At 38.7% G+C, this 22,759-nt stretch overlaps 1 protein-coding gene across 1 annotated transcript in view; it reads right to left on the bottom strand.

Moving 5' to 3' along the window:
- The window catches only part of DMD (dystrophin), a 2,326,146-nt gene that overhangs the window by 766,533 nt on the left and 1,536,854 nt on the right, over positions 1-22,759 (bottom strand). The window contains exons 49-50 of the mRNA XM_036270045.1: positions 14,775-14,876; positions 2,528-2,636 (exon numbers count right to left, since the gene is read on the bottom strand). Of these exons, the coding sequence (XP_036125938.1) occupies positions 2,528-2,636; positions 14,775-14,876 (211 nt within the window). The remainder of the gene's footprint in view (positions 1-2,527; positions 2,637-14,774; positions 14,877-22,759) is intronic.

Raw genomic sequence — 22,759 nt, 5'->3', positions numbered from 1 at the left:
TCCATAACTGTGTTTCTCAAACTTCAGTATGTATACACGAATCACGTAGGGATCCTATTTAAATGCATATTATGACTCATTGGGTCTGGGATGGGGCCTGAGACTCTGTGTTTCTAACAAATGCCCATTTGCCATAAATCTGTGAACTACACTCTGTAGTTCTACACTCTGTAACGCTTAATATCAAGGTAGTATCTCTTCTTTACTAACTCATCACCTTTCTCCTCCAATCAGAGTACATATTTCATTACAGGAGGGATTTGATCTTATTCTATACTGCATCCTCAGCATCTAGTATGATGCCCAATACATGAAAGTTACTCAATAAATATTTACTAACTGGATGAATTATATATGGTGGTGGAAATAAAAATTGGAATTTTGAATGTATTTTCCATTAGAAGTATTATTGTTATACTTAAATACTTTACAGGTGAAATGGATTACTGCACTCTGGCTTTATAACCTGCCTACCATGAGTTAAGTGGCTTAAATCAGGGCATAACCCCATAATTATGTTCATAGTTCAACAAACTTATGAATAAATCATTGGAACCCAATCTCTTTACAGAGTTAAGAGAGTCTGAACATGTGACAGAAAGACAGAGAACAAATACCAATAAATGATTATATAGAGAAAAACTATGCATATGTGCTGAGGGAACCAAAAATTACAGGTCTACAAAGAAATAACCCTGGTATAATTAGTTGAATATAAACCCTGATATAGCAATTTTAGTGTCCCAGATTGATTAAAAAAAGAAAGAATGCTTGCACATCTTTTCCAAGTCTCCAGCATCATTAAATCCAACTCTGATGACTGTTCAGAAACCTCAGGGGGCACATGAAACACAGGATTCCCAGACTGTATGGCCTCTTTTAACACAAGAACTATTTGTGCCTTCTACAGAATTATCATTGTGTTACTCTGGGTGTGAGCTTTCCTGTATGGAATATTTCTACTTGATAGGAAATAAAAATTAACTTTACTTAAAGAACAAGTCACCATGATTTCATACTTCAATTATTTGATCTTTAAAAATTAGACAAGGCAGCCCTGACCAGATTTACTCAGTGGTTAGAGCGTCAGCCCACGGACCAGAGAGTCCCGAGTTCAGTTCCCGCTAAGGGCACGTACCTCGGTTGTAGTTTGTCCCCGACCCTGATTGGGGTTGTGCGGTGGCAACCAATTGATGGGTCTCTCTCACATCGATGTTTCTCTCTCTCTCCCTCCTATTCTATCTGAAGATGAGTGCAAAAATGTCCTCGGGTGAGGATTAAAAAGAAAAAAAAGTAGACAAGACAAAAACAACAACAAAGTTGTGTTTAGTACTGCCTAATCAGAGGCTTGGTATAGCAAAGAATACTTCTAGACCCTTCCTGAGCCAGCACTAACATTGCCATGAGACTTCATGCATGCCTTGACTAACACATGAATAGAAAATAAAAGACTGAAAATATGCAATAAATATTAAAACTATAGTGAAACAAAGAAACATTTCCTCCCCCAGTGTCTGCTTGTGGTAGTCACGGTCTATTTGTCTTTTCCTTGAACTAAAAATCAAAGAGCTTTAAAAATTGTTTTGAAATGCGATGGGGAGGTGACTAGGAGGGCTGTGTTTCTGTGGTTTCAGGGATTTGTATAGGCATATTTGAAAAATATTGTCAAAATGATATAAGAGTCATTGAGATGGAACCCTCATGTGTTAGTGCTAGGTGGGACTCTTTTACTCCTCCCTAATCCCCCCTTCAGGGACAACACAGCCCTCTCTACTGTTGGGAGTATTGGTTGTTAACTGTGTTCCTTAATTAGCAACTTCCTTTGGCCCTAGAAAAAAACTTTTTTTTTTTTTAATCCTCACCTGAGGACACTTTTGCATTTATCTTCAGATAGAGCAGGAGGGAGAGAGGGAGGAAGAGAGAGAGAGAGAAACATCGATGTGAGAGAGACACATGGACTGGTTGCCACCCACACGACAGGGGCTGAGGTATGTGCCCTTAGCAGGAACCGAACCCAGGTCTGTCTGGTCCACTGGCCAACATTCTAACTGCTGAGCCAAACCGGCCAGGGCTAGAAATACTTCTCAGATCTCCCTTTCCTCCCCATGGGCAGCCCATGGGCAATGACATGTTGTGTCAGGAATACAAAGGCCTGGCCCTTTATCTGCAATTCAGGGAAGCTCTGCAGAACCAGCCCAGCTCTAAGGCTCCCATGGCATTGACTGAGGCCTCTGTCACAGTCAAATCACCCTTCAGCCTCTTCCACTGTCTACTCCCCTGCGCCTTTCTTCACCGTAGGTATATCTCCCCAAAACACACTCCAATATACATCTGTCATCCAACATTCTGAATCAGAGTCCATTTTCCACGGAACCTACTCTAAGGCATTCTGTATAATAAATAACACAGAAGATTATTCCTCTTTTCTGAATTGCAATACATTTTCCCTTTCACCTAGGCATCGCTTCACTGGTGTGCTTTGGAGCAAAGGGCTACAGTCAAAGAGAATGAGATCTGGCATACTTACAGGCTCCAACCGTGGTCAGTCCAGGAGCGGGGCCAGGCTGCTTTGCCCTCAGCTCTTGAAGTAAATGGGTTACCACCTTCCACTCAGAGCTCAGATCTTCTAATTTCCTCTTTAATAGAAAAGCATACATGTTAGTTATTTGATTAACATCTTGAAGATAACTTCATTCATGAAGTTATAGATTCATTTTGTGAATACATTATTGTACTTCTATCGTATTTTACTTGGAAATTAATTCTTCTGGGTAGAATTCCTTTCCAAGTTATCATAATTATTTTGGTCCACCACCTTAGAAATATTTATCAATTGTCGCTGCATACAGGCTTTAGCTCCAGGCACAATTTCATTTAAAGAGAGTACAAATATTAATAAAAGCAAAACAAATAAACCACCAAAAAACAGTGTCATCTCAGCAATTGGCTTGAACCTTTGAATAGTATCTAGTATGGCTGCATATGAGAATTATCCAAAGAACATTAAAAATACCCTAATGTCCTATCTCACCCCAAATAAACTATATTAGGATCTCTTGGAAGGAGGGGAGGTATAGTGTACATGAAGATATGTCACTTGGAATCCACTTCAAGGATGGATTATATCCCAAGTGATGGAACAGATGTCAGTTGACATCCTTCAACTGTCAGTCCCTTAAGGGACTGTCCTAGCTGCAGATAGCTGATTTACCCAAGGGCATGCCCTTCCCAGGGTGGCCCTCATTCAATGACTGATCAAGGTGAGGGTATAAAGGCTCAGTCAATGTGACTCAAAGCAGGACTTTTTTTTTTTTTTTTTTTTGGTTAATCCTCACCTGAGGATATTTTTCCATTGATTTCTAGGTTGAGTTAAATACAGCTGGGATCTGCCTACTATTCTACTAAGCATATGGTCCCAGAGTGAGTGGGTGAGGAGAGATGGAAGTTTGCTGTTCCTACAGTTGGTTAAGGTTTCACTTTCTTCTCATAGTCCAAGCATCTTACTGCATTGGGTTTGATTCATTTTTTTTAAATCCTCATCCAAGGATATTTTTTACATTAATTTTCAGATAGAGCTGGAGGGAGAGAGGAAGAGAGAGAGAGAGAGAGAGAGAGAGAGAGAGAGAGAGAGAGAGAGAGAGAGAGAGAGAGAGAGAAACATCGATGTGAGAAAGACACATCGATTGGTTGCCACCTGCACAACTCCAACCAGGGCTAGGGATGAACCGCAACCCTTGGCTGGAATTGAACCCGGGACTCTTTGGTCCACAGGTGACGCTCTTACCACTGAGCCAAAACAGCCAGGCTGGGTTTGATTCTAACATTAAAGGTATGCATTCATCTTACAGCATGGCTTCTAAAGAAAATGAACTACTTCATCTGGGTCTCAACTGAGGAAACAGCAATCTGTATTGAGCTTCATACTCCACTTGTATCACTTTATAACAAAACCAAACAATAATTAATGCTGATAACGATGTCCCTTAAAATCAATAAACGTTGAGCCCAGCCGGTGTGGCTCAGTGGTTGAGCATCAACCCATGCAGCAAGAACTTGCCGGTTCGATTCCCCATCAGGGCACATGACCAGGTTTTAGGCCCGATCCCCAGTGGGGGACATGCAGGAGGTGGCCAGTCGATGCTCTCTCTCATCAATGTTTCTATCTCTCTCTCCCTCTCCTTTCCTCTCTCTCTAAAATCAATAAAGAAAAGAAATGAAGAAATGTTGAAATTACATTCTGTTTTAGAATGAGAAGTTCCAGATTTCGGTCCTAACTCATTACTACTGGTTGTGTGATCATTGGCAAATCAGATAGGCTGCTCAGATTTACCATCCTTGGAACATGAATACAACACTATCACTTAACTCATAACTCTGTTGGAGAAGCAAAATGAGATATTTTATGTGAAAAGAACTCTGTGAACTGTAACGTACTATAAAATTGTTGGTTAGTTCTTATGCACTGCTTAATGAAGCAAATCAGAGGATAGTCAATAAAAGTGTACTGTAAAATAGTTAAAATGAAAATATTTCAATGCTGAAAGGAGTAGGTTTTGGTTATCCTGAAAATAACATGTTTATATATTGAATTTTGTTTTACTAATACACGCATTCTGAACAGTCTATTCATTTATTTGACTGTTATCTTGTCCACTGTTATTGCCAGATGGATAAATGGGATATTATTACAATTTCAAGTATAGAGATTTAAAAAATTAAGTGGTACTCTGCATGCACCACAAACATCCGAGGACACTGCAAAGTGTCAAAAACACAATAAGCTCAAAATTGTATATTTGCCAATCTTTCATAATTATTAGCAAATAACATCACATAAAATGGCTACATATTTTCCTTCAGGTAGTCACAAAAACAGCCTTGCAACTTCTTCATGTATCTGGTGTACTTTAGAGTTTGGATTGATTATTTATGTATTATGGAAGCCCTTTTTGGTTTTGTTTTGTTTTGCTTTTTGGTCCTTTGGCATGAGCCCAGATTTTGAATTCTCACATCTTTTCCATTAGGCTGTAAAGTTCTTTCGAGTGGCAACAATTTTTGGCTGCAGCAACTAATGCTGCATTCTTCACATGATAAAGTTTAAGCAGTGCTCAGTAAAAAGCTGTAAAAGGTAATGATTTGCTAATCATGGCAATAATCTTTAGCCAAATTGAAGGGAACCAAATAGATGTCTAAATTCCAACATCTTTAAATATAAAATCAGTGGGATAAAAGTTATCAAGTACTATTCTTGATCAGATTTCCAGAATTTTAAAACTTTGAATATGATTTTATTTATATGTGGAATCTAATGAAATAAACAAACAAAACAGAGACTAACTCATAGATAGAACAATATGATGGATTCCAAATGGGAGGGGGTTGGAAGGGTTGGGTAGTCACAGGGATGTAAAGTACAGCATAGGGAATATAGTAAAAATAGTTACAAAATTGTCACAGGGATGTAAGTTATAAAACAGTCATGGGGATATAGCCAATAATAATGTAATAACTATGTATGGTATCTGGTGGGTACTAGACTTATCGGGATGATTACTTCGTATGTTATATAAGTGTCTAATCACTATGTTGAACACCTGAAACTAATATAATATCGTATGTCAACTGTAATTGAAGAATAATAAATATTTAAAAAGTAAAGCATCTGCAACACATTTAAATATAGAAAAAAACAAAACCCTTGGAACATGCTAAGTAAATTGCGGATCCCAGCCTTTCCTCATAAGAACTCAAACGCAACAGAGTGGATTTATATTTTACCCAAAGGGAAAATGTTTGAGATATATATATTTTTTAATGGCAAACTTAGTTTCATGATAGGGAACTTCTAGAGCTGAGCATTATTTTCTATTGTATGTAATTTGTTTGGAAATGGTCATTAAGTGTTAAGACAATTACATCAAACAATTCTAGTTCCCACCTCTATTATAATAAACAATGTGAGCCATTCCTTGGGATCATTGAGCTCCTCTGTATTTCATGATAAAACCCTCTATTTTCTAGTGGTAAAACAATGATTGTTCTTTTCATCTAAAAGAACCTTGACTGGAACTCTATTGAAATTTAAATATTTTCCATCAAGAGTAAGAGTGGCCCTGGCGGGTTTGGCTCAGCAGTTAGAGTGTCAGCCTACAGTCAAGAGAGACCCGGGTTTGGTTCCCGCTAAGGGTGCGTACCTTGGTTGCAGTTTGTCCCTGGCCCTGGTTGGGGTCATGTGGGTGGCAACCAGTCAATGTGTCTGTCTCACATCGATGTTTCTCTCCCTCTCTTCCTCTCTCTCTCCCTCCCACTCTATTGGAAGATAAATGCAAAAATGTCCTTGGGTGAGGATAAGAAAAAAAAGAAAAAACACAAAAAACACACTTCTGACTGATTTCAAAAAAAAAGAGCAGAAATAATTACAAAAAATATGATTTCTAAAGATAGTTTTCCTTTCTTAATTTAAAATGAAATATAGACCACAGAACTTATATGCATGTATGCATAACCAATGGACATAGACAACAAAGCCGGGGACGGGGCAGGGGGGATGGGGAGGGGGGTACCAATGGGGTAAAAAAGGAGAAACATCTGTAACAAAAAAAAAAATTAAAATTAAAAAAAATAAATATATTTTAAAAATCTATTTGTGTTTGGGGATTTTCAAAAATTGTATATATTTTTCTCTTGTATCAATGTTTGACATGCAATTAATATCTGTCACATGAATAAATGAATCCACGTATGGCTGTGTATACATAGACATACATGTGACTATTGGACTCGAAACACCTATGTCTCTGTCTGTCTCTAAAAATGCAGTTAATACAACTAAGGGGTGAAATTCAAATTTTTTAAATGTTTGCTCAGTTCCACCATAAGCTACTCAGTGAGTCTAAATTGAGACGTTATCCCCAAATATTTTCTCAGAAAGGTATCAGCTCATACTAGAGCTTTATAATATTTTGTGTCTCATTTTGTTTTCAACAAAGTTGCAGAATAGCCTGAAATAATCTCAAGATATGCAACTTTTGGGATGTTTATGAAAGTCATCTCACAGAATTGGTTAATAAAAAAAGGTGAAGAAAGCTGATAAACCATTAGCAATTATTCATAGGGTATAACTTTACAGTAGTGGTGGAGGCCATTGTAAACAAGTCTTTAAAAGATAGTTTTAAAAAGTAAAACAGTAAGTTATTTAGATGGGGTGATACATAGTAAATATCTAAGAAAGAAAACCAAAGAACTTATATGCATATATGCACAACCAATGGACACAGACATTAGGTTGGGGAAAGCAGGAGGGAGTGGAAGCGGGAAGGAGGGGGCAAAGGGGGGAAAAGGGGAACATTTATAATACTTTCTTTTTTTTTAATCCTCACCCAAGGACATTTTTTGCATTTATCTTCAGATAGAGCGAGAGGGAGAGAGGGAGGAAGACAGAGAGAGAAACATCAATGTGAGAGAGACACATCGACTGACTGCCACCCACACAACCCCAACTGGGCCGGGGACAAACTGCATCTGAGGTACATGCCCTTAGTGGGAACTGAACCTGGGACTCTGGTCCGCAGGCTGATGCTCCAACCGCTGAGCCAAACTGTCCAGGGCTGTGTAATATTTTCAACAATAAAAGAAAGTCTTCTGCAAACATTTCAGTACAATAAAAATCTAAATTGAAATTTAAAAAAAAAAAAAGATAAAAAGATGACCTTTCCTAATATTCTGTGAACAGGCAGTGAGGTGGGGATAAAAATTCAAGTGCAAAACAGCCCCTCTGGTAACTGGCAGATTGCTAAACTAGCTAAGTGATGGTCCCAACTGGACATAAAAGACAGTCACAGAAAACAAACTAGCCAGAGATAGCATCATCCTGGGGGCATGTTTGGAAGAGACAAAGGCAAGGCCACTCTGAAAAATGACTCATAGGAGGCATTGTTGCTACTTTAACAGTGACAGCTCAACCCTGCTTTAATGCCCTCACCATCGAGGTAAAAATGAAGACATCCGATCACCACAATGACTCTGTTTCTTTATTTTTAATCATCACCCGATGATATTTTCCCATTTATCTTCAGATAGAGTGGGAGGGAGAAAGAGAGGAAGAGAAACATCGATGTGAGAGATACACATCGACTGGCTGCCACTCTCATGACCCCAAGCGAGGTTGAGGACGAACCACAACTGAAGTACATGTCCTTGGCTGGAATCAAACCCGGGACTCTTGGTCTGCAGGCTGAGGCTCTAACCTGCCAGGGCTTGACTGTTTCTTGACCGTTTCCAGAAACGGCTTCCACTTCTCTGTTTCATCGTTAGAATCTGCTAGCCAGCCAAATGAGTTGAGCAGCTCGTTCCAATGCCCTCCTAACCAAGATGCCTCCTGATCTTTCTGGAGAGCTCACTCCCTTGCTACAGTAAGCTAAGTCATTCTAACCGTTTGATTATAGGTATGTTTCCAAGTAGTATTTAGCAGATTTTTAGCAGTATCGCATAGGGACTCAGTGCCATATTGCCAATAACTTAGAAGACAGTGAGCTCTAGAATTCTGGAATATACATATGAATTGTGTGAATGAACACGTTTCATAAAATATAAATGTGGCGAAAGCAAAATTTCTAATCAGTGTGCTATTTTATAAAATGTGAGATTTCAAATATGGAAGTGCTCCTCCATTAAGAAATTAAATACAATTAGACATTTGGCAATCTCATCTATATTCCTAAGTATGTATGTCTACAAGTTGCTCAAAAATCTGTTATAAATTTTAACTTCTCAATGGGAAAGGGAGGGCTCTCCTTATATTCAAGCATATATGATTAGCATTTATTCATCCTCTCATAGTCTAAGATTTCTTCCTCATTTTAAAAGCTAACTTGTATTAAAAAAAATGAAATTCTGCTACTCATGTATTAATAAATTATACATTCTTGCTCTGGCTGGTTTGGCTCAGCGGTTAGAGCATTGGTCTGCGGACCAGAGAGTCCTGGATTTGGTTTCCGCTAAGGGCACGTACCTCAGTTGCAGTTTGTTCCTGGCCCTGGTTGGGGTTGTTTGGGTGGCAGCCAGTCAATGTCTGCCTGTCTGTCTGTGTGGGTGGCAATCGCTCGATGTGTGTCTCTCATGTCGATGTTTCTCTCTCTCTCTTCCTCCCTCTCTCCCTCTTGCTCTATCTGAAGATAAATGCAAAAAAAAAAAAAATGTCCTTGGGTGAGGATAAAAAAACAAATTATACATTCTCTGTAATATTTATTCTCTTTCTATAATTCTTTTCCCAACCTTTTCTATTACCATTTACATGGAAATTGCCCTCACCAAATGAGTCAATCACAATGGACCTGTTTATTTGGTGGGGGTGGGGGGGTTATATCTATTATCTCTCTATTGCATTCTGATATGACAAAATATAAGCTGCACCAGGTAAATGAGATCATATGCCCAAGAGATGGTTTTTAAAATCCAAATATTGTCATAATTATAATATTTAATTGGGCAACACTTTGACCAAATAGACAGCGCTTGACCTGCTATACCATATACAAATGTTCAGACATACTTCTGTTCTGAGTAATATATTAAAAGTGATCAAGCAAAAAAAAAAAAAAAAAACCCTAAGGAAGTTCTTAGAAATGTTAAAATGTTGGTGTTGGCAGTAGAACAAATTCGTTGGGAGGAAAAAACAACAGCAGCTTAATCTAGTTAATTAACAACAAAACAGCTGGGAAAATGAAACATCCCTGGTTGTGATTGACTATAATTGAAAATGACTAATGGTGCTGTCATTTTGCAGCTTATATCTGAGGCAATGATGCCTGGAAGATTATAACTGCTCTCTTGACCACTTGTCTATAGCAATTACTTTGTGTTAAAGGTTGGGGTGGAACACTTTGGCCAAATACAGAAGGCTCCTAATAACCTTACTTTTTCTGTTACATTTAAAAAGAATTCAAGAGCAGTAATAAAATATATTATTAGAGTCATGTTGGCAATATTTTTAAGTAATCTACAAAGTTAGCAAAGCAAAGCAGCTGGTTTCATCTTATCACTTCAGCAAGTGAGCAAGACATTAAAATTTTCATAAGTGCTCTCAGTTCTAATATAAATGAGTATTTTGAAATACTCACATCTGTTAAAATTTTTACAGAAAGAGTAGTGTCCCAAGTTAAAGAATGGGGACGAATAGAAGAAAATGTTATCCATGTTCTTAAATTTAAGAGCCCAGCCGGTGTGGCTCAGTGGTTGAGCGTCGACCCACGCATCAAGAGGTCACCAGTTCGATTCCTGGTCAGAGCACATGCCCAGGTTGTGGGCCCGACCCCCAGTGGGGGGCATGTAGGAGGCAGCCAATCGATGTTCTCTCTCATTGACATTTCTCTCTCTCCCTCTCCCTTCGTCTCTCTCTAAAATCAATAAAGAAAAAAATAAAAGAGAGTAAAAAAAATTTAAAAATCAAACAACAATTGGCTTAAATGTTTTGTATTTTTCAATATTGTTGCTACTCATGGCAGTTGTTTTTGTTGATTTTTAGCTGCAAAACTGGGTGCTATTGAGGACCTAGTCATTAATCTGTAGAAAATGAACCATATTAAAAATAATTTCACCAAGACCATTATTATAAAATATTATTACCAAAACAACTTAAGCAAAATGTTAAACAATTTAACTTATCCAACAAATCTTCAACCATTTTTTGAATTTGAGATGAAGGAATAATTTACAAATCAAATGAGATTAAGGTGTATGTATGTGTGTGTAGGGAAGGCAGGGAAGGAGAAGGGGAGGAAAGAAGAGGGGGGGAGAATAAAGGAGAGAGGAGAGGGAAAGCAAAACAAAGATACTTATATCTTCAATCATACTGTTCTAAGATTTTACCATCTTTGAAAATTAAAGAAATCCTAGGGAAGTTGATAAACTGAAGAAAAAAGAAAAAATCTGAACATAGATGAGTGAAACTCCCTACCAGGACTCAGCTTGGGAGATGAGTGTAGGAGCTGAACAGACAGGCTGTCTGATGCAGAATGTGGAGGTAGCCATAGACAGTTAATTTCCTGATAAACAGGATCATTCTCTGATGTGTTCTTAATTGAAATGTCTGAAAACAGTGGACATACTAATTATCCATTTAAATACTTGATCTTCTATCCATACCAAGAGGGATTTTCATATTTTTTAGAACATCACTTTCTTCTTGATCATTATTATAGTTTCTAAATGTACCTTTTCCCCGCTCTAAAAACAAATCTTTCATGAAATGTACTGCAGACTACTGGGACCTTTTTCCCTTTTTTTTTTTTAATCCTCACCTGAGGATATTTTTGCATTTATCTTCAGATAGAGGGGGAGGAAGGGAGGGAGGGTGGGGGGGTGAGAGAGAGACAGACAGACAGACAGGCAGACATTGACTGGCTGCCACCCAAACAACCCCAACCAGGGCCAGGAACAAACTGCAACCGAGGTACATGCCCTTAGCGGGAACTGAACCTGGGACTTTCTGGTCTGCAGGCCGACGCTCTAACCACTGAGCCAAACTGACCAGGGCCCCTTTTACCTTCTATTAAGGGGTGAGAAACCTGACAGTTAAAGGGCAAAGGCATTAGGTGGCACAATTGAAATGTTTTGATATAACAAATGGAAGTTGAAAACAGGCTTCATTTATGCACAATCACAGAAATGGACCACTCTTCAGAAAAATCATCCCTAACCTTTCAAAAGAATTTTTGGTTCCATACAGAGATTTAAATAGTCCCCACAGCTTGAGCCTTGTATTATTGGGCTCCATGGTCTGAATTATGAGGTCATTTTTGAGCCTCTGGTAGTTTATGCTACCACAGGCTCCATCTAATGTTCAGGTGTATTCAAGGCCATGGCTTATAGCAAAGGTTGCAGGTGAATCAACTATTTATCCACACTCCCAATATCAACATTGCCCATTAGTTACTATCAACTTGATATGTTCAATCTTCTCCAAACCCCAGGGATAAATGGTACAACAGGAATGAGTTTTACTTAAGTTCTCCTTTTCCCAAATGAGCTGCCTTGAGATGAAATGGGGAAGGAGGGAAGGAGAAAAAGAGGAAATAATGAGGAGTTCTGACTGCAAAATGGTTTTCAGGGATAGAAAGAGAGGGACTGTTAACACCTCCTTGCCTTTTATTTGATTTCAGAAAAGTAATCCTGCCTTTGCACCATGAACGTGACAGCAGAAAGTAGGTATGTGTGCAGACATGGCAGGTCCCAGATCTTAAAGTGGCTCAGTTTAGGTATGAGCGGAGGTGTGCTAAATTAGAAGCAACTGCTCGGACTTTTTTACATACAGTGAAAACAAAATAAGCCAGTCAGAGAAAGATAAACACCATATGATTTCACTTATATGTGGAATCTACTGAACAAAAACTATCAAACAAAATAGAAACCGACTCGTAGATACAAAGAACAGACTGACAATTGTCAGAGGGGAGAGGGTTGAGGGGCTGGGTGAAAAAGGTGAGAGAATTAAACAAACACAAACTCATAGACATATACAACAGTATTGTGATTGCCAGAAGGAAAGGGGGGTGGTGGGAGGTTGAAGAGGGTAAAGGGAGGATAAATGATGATGGAAGGAGACTTGACTTGGGATGGTGAACATACAATAAAATATACAGATGATGCATTATAGAATTGTATACCTGAAATCTGTTTAATTTTATTAACCAATGCCACCCAATAAATTCAATAAAAATAATTAAAATTAAAAAAAATTCTCATTGGATTTTTTTTACTTTTTATTTTTTAAAATGTTTTTATTGATTTTTAGAGAGAAAAGAAGGAAGAGGGAGAGAGAGAGAAACATCAGTGAGAGAGAATTATTGATGGGCTGTCTCCTGCATATCCCCTACTGGGGATAGAGCCCTCAATCTAGGCATGTGCCCTGACCAGGAATCAAACCAGCAGCCTCGCAGTGCATGGGTCAATGCTCAACCACTGAGCTACACCAGCTGGGCTCGTTGCTTTCAATTAAGACTTTCCCCTCTGTTTATTTATTTATTTATTTTACAAAGGTTCCAAAGTAGAAGCCAATTTAAATGCACATTAGTAATCTGTATCAATTATACTGAACCCTGCATAACGTCTCTGAGGGTCAAATGAGAGCAGATAGTGGACCTACAAAATGGTCCATTTGTCTGTTTCAGTGCTTGCAACAGGAGTCACTCCGTGGACCAAGAAAGGCGTCTGCTAGGGGACTGGCTTGGCTTAGAACATCAACAGAAACCCTGACACTTGGTGCTTTCAGAACCTTCTCTAGCTCTCTATTTAAAAAAAAAATCCTTTTTTTATTGATTTTAGAGAGAGAGGAAATGAGAGGGAGAGAGAGATAGAAACATTGATGAGAGAGAACATCGATTGGCTGCCTCCAGCATGCCTCCCACTGGGGATCAGGCCCACAACCTGGGCATGTGCCCTGACCGGGAATCAAACTGGTGACCTCTTGGTTCATGGGTAGATGCTCAACCACTGAGCCACAGTGGCCAGACAGTAGCTCTCTACTCTAAATACTGAACACACTGGTCCTTCAAGCAAATCATCATACCAGGCCTGCAACTGGATGCAAATTATTATGACTCTTTCAGATGTTAGAAGGGGGGCAATGTATTTCTCAAAAAATGCCTATCGATGTTTCTAGAGAAACAGGTGCCTTTCAGCATCCTGTATCTGGACATTACATTAAGGCTAAAACTATAACTTAACCTAAGGAAAAGCCCCCTGTAAACTGGAAGGAAAACAAATAATATTCTAGAAATGAAGCTTGGGCCAAGTGTAAGCGGTGACCTTAGAGATAGGGTCTAAGTCATGGTAATGTTGTTTGCAAGGACAAACTAGGTCTTTATAATGAGGTTATTGACCTGCACTGTTTTAGAGTCGTTTTAAACATGAGGGTGAGGCTCACTAAATCTCAGCCTGCAACATTAGCTGGAGAAACCAGGACTGATCAATAAACAGCCACCATTACAGGCTCATGGGAACCTTCATCATCATGGGAGCCATTATCATTTCGGTCAGGTACAGAAAATAAAGTAACCCATACCTGACGTCTATTTATCACTGGCCTCTCATTTGCAAATGGAAGCCATTGATTAGCTATTTTTGAAAACGGAGCTGGCTCTCCATTCCTCTCCTCATGTAATAGCCTATGAATAAACGTGTCCTAGACTTCAAAATGCAACCGGGGAAAGGAAAGAAGTAGAGAGCTTTCTCCCAGGCCAGATTTTCGCCAAAGAGAGAAGCAATTACATGGCATTTCACTAAAAATTCTTGACCCAATAAAGTACTGAATCCCAAACACCGATTCTTCTTTCATACGAAAGAACAACAGAGAAAAGAAAGGTCACGGACCATATTGTGATTCTTTACAGCTGTTGGAGACAGACAGTATGATGCAGTAGCTTGATTTGAATTAAGCCAAACAATATGAAAAGCATCAAGGCTGGCAAGCAAGGCAATAAAGCCTCAAAGAATTTAATCTACCTTGAAGGTGGGACTACTTTTTGTATTGATGGCAGCACACCAGGACAGAAATGAGCCCTTTAATGCAATGACTCGTTAATAGCCTTAAGATCGCAATATATAAATAGGGTATGTTGATCAAAAAGACAGCTTTGCCTCTGCTATTGCAGTATGGCCAATATTTCTTTACAAGTTATTTCATTGATTATAAATATACCACGTCGATGGCAAATGTATAACAGGGGAAGCATAACCCATTATGAGGTAATGGATATTGCTAGAGGTTGCTTCATTACCTTCACTGGCTGAGTGGCTGGTTTTTCCTTGTACAAATGCTGCCCTTTAGACAAAATCCCTTCCACATCCGGCTGTTTAGCTTGAACTGCTACTTCAGTTTCCTGGGGAAAAGAACACATACAGTGCAGATTAACGTCACAGTTAGCAATAAAATTACTAAATTTAACTATACCCTTGGAGACGCCACATGTATTGCAGATCAATTTCTGCACAGTACATAGGGGCACAGAAAAGGAGCTTCCACTGCAGAGAAAAGAAATAGAGGTCTTTGTGAAACATACTCAAGTTTTAGAAATGTATCCAAAATCTTCTGAAATTATATTGTAATACTACTATAGAGAAACAGCCACTTTCTATGTGTCAAAAAAGGAAAATGCAATCACGGAAAGTGCGATTTATGAAGAGGATTAATATGGATAAATGCCATTGTTCGTGTCAATACACTCAGTAATCCCAATGTTCATTTTACTTTTCAAAGTTCTTAGTTTAACAGGATTCTCTTTGGGGCTTGGATCCCAAATTTTGTTTTGAAATAGAAACCAAATAATTATTTCCGCATCATTGTCAAAATTCTTGTTTCTTTCCAAAGAGTAAACACTTAAAGCACAGTATCAAGGCGTATTAATTATTAAGCAGTTGAATGAAATAGACCTTTAAAGAAATGACTAAGTTATTTTAAAAACTTGTTTCTTTTTCCTTAGTCTGGAGAAGACTGAAGTATGACACACATAAAAAAGCCTCTTTGGATGTATGAATATAAAGTGCTTTGCTACTGGCTTCTGTCTAGCTCTCTTGAAGAGGGAACAAAAGAAACGTGCATAAATTGAAGCTGAAGGAAGTGAAGTTAAATATTACAGAAGTCTTTTTGGATGGAACACTTGTTAAACACTAGGATGGGGTATCGATTAATCAATGTCAGGCGTCAGTCAGGTCCTGGGCAATCTTCCCCAGAGAGCAACTCCTGATTAACCCATATCTCTCTTCCTCCCTCTCCTACCCTGAAGCCTCTCAGCACTGCTGCATGTACGTGTCTTCATGCCACTGTTACCTTTATATATTGTGTTTGTATCTTTTCTCTCAGACCATCGGAGCTGGGAGTCCTCTGAACCCAAGCGGCTATAATCTTATATGACACAGTTGGATGTCTTGAAACTTCTGTGTGCTTGGCACAAGCTCTCAAGAGGGATTATTTCTTCACTTCTGATGATAGTAAATGTACGTGTGTAAAATGCATGTACGTGTGCACACACACGCACACACACAAACTTTAGGGACAATAATTACGGAAGAAACAAACCTAAAATTATAAGTATTCATGCGTTTTCTAAGTATTAATTCTAAATGTGATTTTAAAAATCGTGTAAAATTGTGTACTTTGTGAGGGTAGAGTATTTGTTTATAAGTGTATCCCCTGTAAATTCTATACCTTCAGAAAATGACCCCAGTCAATAATTTTACCAATGCTTCTCGTATGCAGCCAAATGATAAACACTAACACCTTGCTCTCCTGCTCCTAGTCTTCAATTGCAGATAAATAGTTTCAAAGACCACAAAGAATTGATGCTACTATTTAGAAGGCACTGGTAAATAGACCGGGAGTTAGGAGACTGCATTTCATATTACAAAGAATTCCCTTAGGAAATGAACGTACAGGTCTTAATTCATGAAGTTTTCATTGGCAAATGAACAGAAATAGCAACAGGGCTGACATTAGGGCAGCCCAGATACCCCCTAGAGTTGAGTTCTAAGCAGGCCCTGGCCAGATGGATGGAGAAAAAGGTGGCATGCCACGTGAAATGTCCATGTTTTGCACCTGCAGAAAGTAAAATATTCCTTCAGGCCACCAAATTAGCCTTAGATTCAGTCCTCGGATGAATGAGTTTTGCAAAGTCACATCATTTCCCTTTATAGAAACGCCTCCTATTAATGCATCCTTTCATCACCATGATTGTCACCTCTTCATTCTTCAATGAAATAATGAAGAGTTTAAAGTACCTGGATGAGATTTACAGCTTCTCCTACAGAAATAGAGCAATGGGTGGTAGAAACCATGTTCATCTCTAAAGTATGTGTGGTTATTTCTCCTTGGCACATTTTTTGAGAACCAGATCTCTAACGACATGCACCTTTGAAAAATCACTTTAGAAAGACCATTTTGAAGATACATTTCTACCATTTACTTCACTACATTTACTTACGATGTGAATTTATTAGTTAAAAGGTAGGTCAGTTATTCAGGGTCAAATATTGCTTGGAGGGTCAACTGTAGTATATCCAGTTAAATTCACTCAAATATGTTTTTAGCATATTTTTCTTAAATTAATGTGAGAAAAATGCACTCTAAAAAGCTGATAATCATCCTGAAAAAATGGAAGTATACATGAAATAAATTTAAAAAGTTGGACAGCCCTGACTGGTTTGGCTTAGCGGTAGAGCATCAGCCCGCAGACCAATGAGTTGTGGGTTTGATTCTGGTCAAGGGCACATACCTTGGTTGTGGTTCATCCCCAGCCGCTGGTCGGGGTTGTGCGGGAGGCAACCAGTAGATGTGTCTCTCTCACATGGATGTTTCTCTCTCTCTCTGTGCCTTTCTCTCCCTCTCTCTCTGTCTGAAGATAAATAGAAAAATATCCTCGGGTGAGGATTTTTTTAAAAAGTTGGATAGCCCTTCCATGCCATTAAAATTTAACACGGAAAAATCAAAAAGCAAATAATACAAACAAACACACAAAAAACACTAGCCAAACTATATGACAGTGCAAACATAAGAAAATACTAAAATCCTTAGCTGTGCTGAAAATGCCAACTACTATAATGATATTAACTGCTTTAGCAGTAGTTACAGAGTTACTAAAAGTTTATTTTGTGATAAACACTGTGTGCTTCTTACATTTTCCCCCTCATACTTATAGTCCTACAAAAAAGCTATTATCTGATTTTACAGATGCCAAAATTGAGGGATATTGAGTCAGTTCATTCAAGACCACATAGCTTGCAACTGGCAGAGTTGAGATTGCAATCAGGAAGTGTGCCACTAAACTGACACTTGATCCCTTCCTCTGCTGTGTCTAGTGTGTGTGTGCATGCTAAAATGGGCAGTCATATATTTTTATTTTTAATTTTTTTCTTTATTGATTGTTTTTAGAGTGAGAGGAAGGGAGGGAGGGAGAGAGATAGATAGAAACATTGATGAGAGAGAACATCGATTGGCTGCCTCCTGCATGCCCCCCACTGGGGATCAGGCCCACAACCTTGGCATGTGCCCTGATTGGGAATCAAACCAGTGACCTCTTGGTGCATGGGGCCACGCTCGACCACTGAGCCACACTGGCGGGGAGGCAGTCCTATTTCTTAACATGTTAATTTTCCTCCTCCTCTTGAACTCTGATACTTTCTATAATATCCTTCCAGGGTGTAATGGAGAGAAAACACTGTATCTTCCCAAAGAAAAGGAAATAAAATTCTCACAGAGCCTTTAAAATGTTCCAAGGGTGTCTTTTTATGGGTTTATGATCACCAAACTGATAATATCCGGGTAGAGAATTGGTCTGAGTACACCTTTATCTCACAAATGGTCTCACGTCTTTATATGATTTAAGATAAGGTAAAGGAGGTCACCACTAAAATGGAAACATAGCTAATTATAGTGGCCAGTTTTTATGAGTATAAAGTCTTCAACCCCAAAGAACATCCAGACAAGAAAGTCTTCATGGGATTTCAACAACAAAAAAACTCACTTCTAATAATAGAACATTTCCATTTAATTTTTTTCCCCTGCCTTATTCTTTTTTTTTTTTTTTTGCATTTATCTCAGATAGAGTGGGAGGGAGAGAGGAAGGAAGAGAGAAACATTAATGTGAGAGAGACACACTGAGTGGTTGCCACTCATACTACCCCAATTGGGGGCCGGGGACAAACTGCAACCAAAGTACGTGCCCTTAGCGGAAACTGAACCCGGGACTCTCCAGTCCACGAGCTTATGCTTTAACTGCTGAGCCAAACCAGCCAGGGCCCCTGCCTTATTCTTAATATATCCCCAGCAATGTAAGATTGTGCGCCAGGAATTAAGACCCTTATAATGTGACTCGAGTTTTATTTTCATCATAGTACAAGGACCAGTAAAGTGGGGCAGAGAAAAGGAAGTGACCAGTTCTGTGTTTGAAGGACAAGAGGGTAGGGACAGGCCTCATGAGGGAAGAAAGGCTTGAGAAAAAGGCTTAGAACAGAAGCAGCACAGACACCTGTTTGACAACAGGACGAATGATATAAAACACTGCGAGAGCGAATCTGCAAGACAGGAACCTGAAACAGCATGGAGATCCCATGTGGGGGAATGGGAAGAAATGGTGCAAGAGTAGAAGGTAAGAAAGAACCACAGGAAAAAGGGATTTTTTAAAATACCATCTTCAGGACCTTAGTGGAGAAGCCACAAAAATGGATTTAAACAATGGAATGACACTTTGTATTCTAATTTATGTTCTAAAAAATGGATATGTAATTCACGTATGAATATAAGAACAGAGAGTAACTTATTTGTAGAGTATGTCCTACCATGTGGCTATTTTGTCAATAACCACAGTCTATAGTTTTTCTATCAAATCTAAGATATCATGGATTATAAGGATCACTATTATTTTATAAACTGCTAAGAAAGTTTTAAAAAAGCAATCAGACTTTGTAGACACTATTGTGGGATATACCTCAATTTCAGAGATGTTGAAATGCAAAACAAGTGCATTTTGGAATCAATTAAATTTGAAGATATTTGTGAATACTTTGGTTTATTAGTTCATTATTATTCATTGACTCTGAACATGGCCGTTCTAGGGTAAATACATTTTCCTCACCATTGACTTTGGGCTGGACCATGTGCCTCACTTTGATCAATGAACTGTGGGCAGAAGTGACTATATGACAGCTCTGAGCTGGGTCTTTAGGGGCAATTCAAGATTTTCTAGTACTTCTAGCTTCCACTGTGAGAGAATAATGTACCATGTAGAAACTGTTCTTTCAGTCTGGGTTCTGGAATAAGACATTTGGAGCAGATCCACAGACTAGAATGAGAAAACTTGAACTTGACCTACAGTATGGAGAAGGCTGCAGCTGATCTGCAGAAACATGAGTAAATAATGTATGCTTGTTATAAATCACTGAGATTTTGGGATTGTTTGTTACTGCAGCAAGAGCTAACAATTACCTTATAGTAAAACAAACAAACAATCACACACAAAAAAATATGGCTTTCTGGGATAACAAAAACAAAGTAAGCCTTTAAAATAAATGTACCCTGGTCACATCTATCGACTGCATCATCTCTCATTTCACATACAAACTGTTTGCTAAGAAGGGTAGCAAGAAACGAAAAATGAAATGGAATCAATATTGTGTTAGAGCCTGACTTCTCTGGCCTAGATTGTCAGGCAGACTCTGACAAATGAAGGCTGATGGATGGAAAAACACAACATTACGCAGTTCAGTTTCTTTCTTTCCCATCATGCTGGGTGACTGTGCTTTTATTTATCTACAATTAGGTTTGCTAGACCACGGCAACACAGCTCTCATTCACTGTAACTGCATGCTGTTAAGTACGTGCCAGGCTGATTGACGAAGAAAGACAGATTCTCCCTTTCCATTCGGAGCTAATCAAGGGCATCCCACCCAAGGGAGGCATTTTTTTTTCTGAGTCAGTGATTTATGGATTTCAAAAATAATCTGTCCAAATATACAAAGTATAATGCAGTATTGATTTTTTGAAAGTGGCAAGTGTTATGAAACCAAGAAGATATAATCTACCAAGACACATACTTAAAATGTTCAAGGCCAATAAAATAGTGGACATAGGTGTGAGTATCAAGTAATGAGACAGATATCCTCTCTTATAAACCTTCCACTCATACAGAAGAGATTTCAAAGTCTTATTGGTAGAATTCTTTTTGCAAACAAAATCTTGCCCCCAAATCCCCAACATATTAATTCATTCAGTAAATAATTCCTGAATATACGAACACCTAGTATGTTCTAAATACTGTTTAGGTACTAGATATATAACTGTGAATAAAACACAAAATTTTCCTGTTCTTCTGAAGCTTATACTCCAATGGGGGCAGTGGACAATAAAATAGAAATGATGACACATCAGAGGGTGAAAAGTTCTAAAGAGAAAAAAAATAAAGCATCAGGTGGGTATAGGAGACAAATGTGTGGGAGGTGAACATCTGAGAAAGCATCTCCAGGGAAAGCCTCACTGAGAAGGCAGCATTTGAATCAAGATTAGGAGGACGTGCGGGAATGAATCAAGCAGCTATCTCAGGGAAGAACAATCCATGCAGTAAAAACAGCATGTGCAAAGGCCCTGGGGCAGGAGTGTGTTCAATTTAAACAAAAACAAGAAAGCCAGGGTGAGTGTTATAAGATATTGATTGGCTCCTGGGGCACATGAGGCTTCTAGGCCAGGGTTGACCCAGGATTTCTTTATGTGAGTATTTTCCCTTTGCACTTGAGCTGTCATTTGGGAATGGACAGGTGCTGCAGAGAGAAGAGTTCTTGAATGACTCTGTGAATGCTGCAGACTGTTTTTGAATCCCACAGAAGAGACATGACTAACCCTGCCTTCCTGGGAAGCTGTTTCTGTTTTTGTTTTTGTGTCCTTCTAAGTGGATTTGAAGCTGAATGTGATTAATGGCAGCCTTGTTCACTTACATCTAAGAAAAGAAGATTTGCCCTGGCCAGTTTTGCTCAGTGGTTAGAGCATAGGCCCTCATACTGGAGAGTCCTGGGTTCGGTTTCCGCTAAAGGCATGTACCTCAGTTGCAGTTTGTCCCTGGCCCCAGTTGTGGTCGTGTGGGTGGCAACCAGTCGAAGTGTCTCTCTCACATCGATGTTTCTGTCTCTCTCTTTCTCTCTTTCTCCCTAGTTGATGACCACTGAATTATTGAATATCTGAATGAACAAATGAAAAAATATCTGTCTTCTCATGGTCTATATTAGCAGTGTAAATGAAATAGTATAATTTAATATAAATACTTTTCTATCCTTTTTTCTGGATATAAAGCATTGTTTGCAATGCCATCTGTTTATATGTTTGTTTTTCCAGATGCACTAATTTTCATACTATGACTCTTTTTTTATGATCCTCACCTGAAGATATGTTTATTGATTTTAGAGAGAGAGGAAGGAGAAACATTGATCGGCCACCTCCCATATGTGAGCCAACCAGAAACTGAACCCACAACCTAGGTATGTGCCCTGACTGGGAATCGAACCTGCAGTCTTTTGGTGTAGGGTACAATGATCCAACCAACTGATCCACCTTAAACCACTATAATTCTTAAACCACATTTGAATGTGGTTCTGATGAACTCTAACCATAATGGCATATTTCACTTTCTGGCCAAATCATTCTTAAAGACACTGCATTAAATATCCCAAAGGGAGCCCTTCTGGTATGGCTCAGTGGTTGAGCATCGACCCATGCACCAAGAGGTCACTGGTTCAATTCCCAGTCAGGGTACAGGCCCAGGTTGTGGGCCCAATCCCTAGTGCGGGGCATGCAGGAGGCGGCCAATCAATGTTCTCTCTCATCGATGTTTCTATCTCTCTCTCTCCCTCTCCCTTTCTCTCTGAAAATCAATAAAAAAAAATTAAAGAAAATATCCCAAAAGAATTAAGAAATACAGTGGAGTCTATGGAATAGACAGGCATAGAAAACAGAAAGTAATTTTGCCATGTCACTGAATAATCTTTTTCTTGCTTTGCACATTCATCTAGGCCAGTGATATTTTCATTATTTTAAACTGATATCTCACAGCTTAAAGTCATTATCTATGTTGTAACTGGACATAGTTCTTGAAGTCTTGGTAGAGAGCATTTAACAATGTAAGTATTATTAAACACTAGAAGGTTCTTTTTAAAATATAAAAGAACAGTTAGGGTAATTTTCATTAAAAGCAAAGAGCAATTCAATTCTGACTTCATGATTGACACA

The sequence above is a fragment of the Molossus molossus genome, unplaced genomic scaffold, assembly GCF_014108415.1.
Source record: "Molossus molossus isolate mMolMol1 unplaced genomic scaffold, mMolMol1.p scaffold_m16_p_2, whole genome shotgun sequence".
Lineage (NCBI taxonomy): Eukaryota > Metazoa > Chordata > Mammalia > Chiroptera > Molossidae > Molossus > Molossus molossus.
The sequence above is the reverse complement of the archived record's forward strand: the minus strand, read 5'-3'. Positions and strand labels throughout refer to the sequence as shown.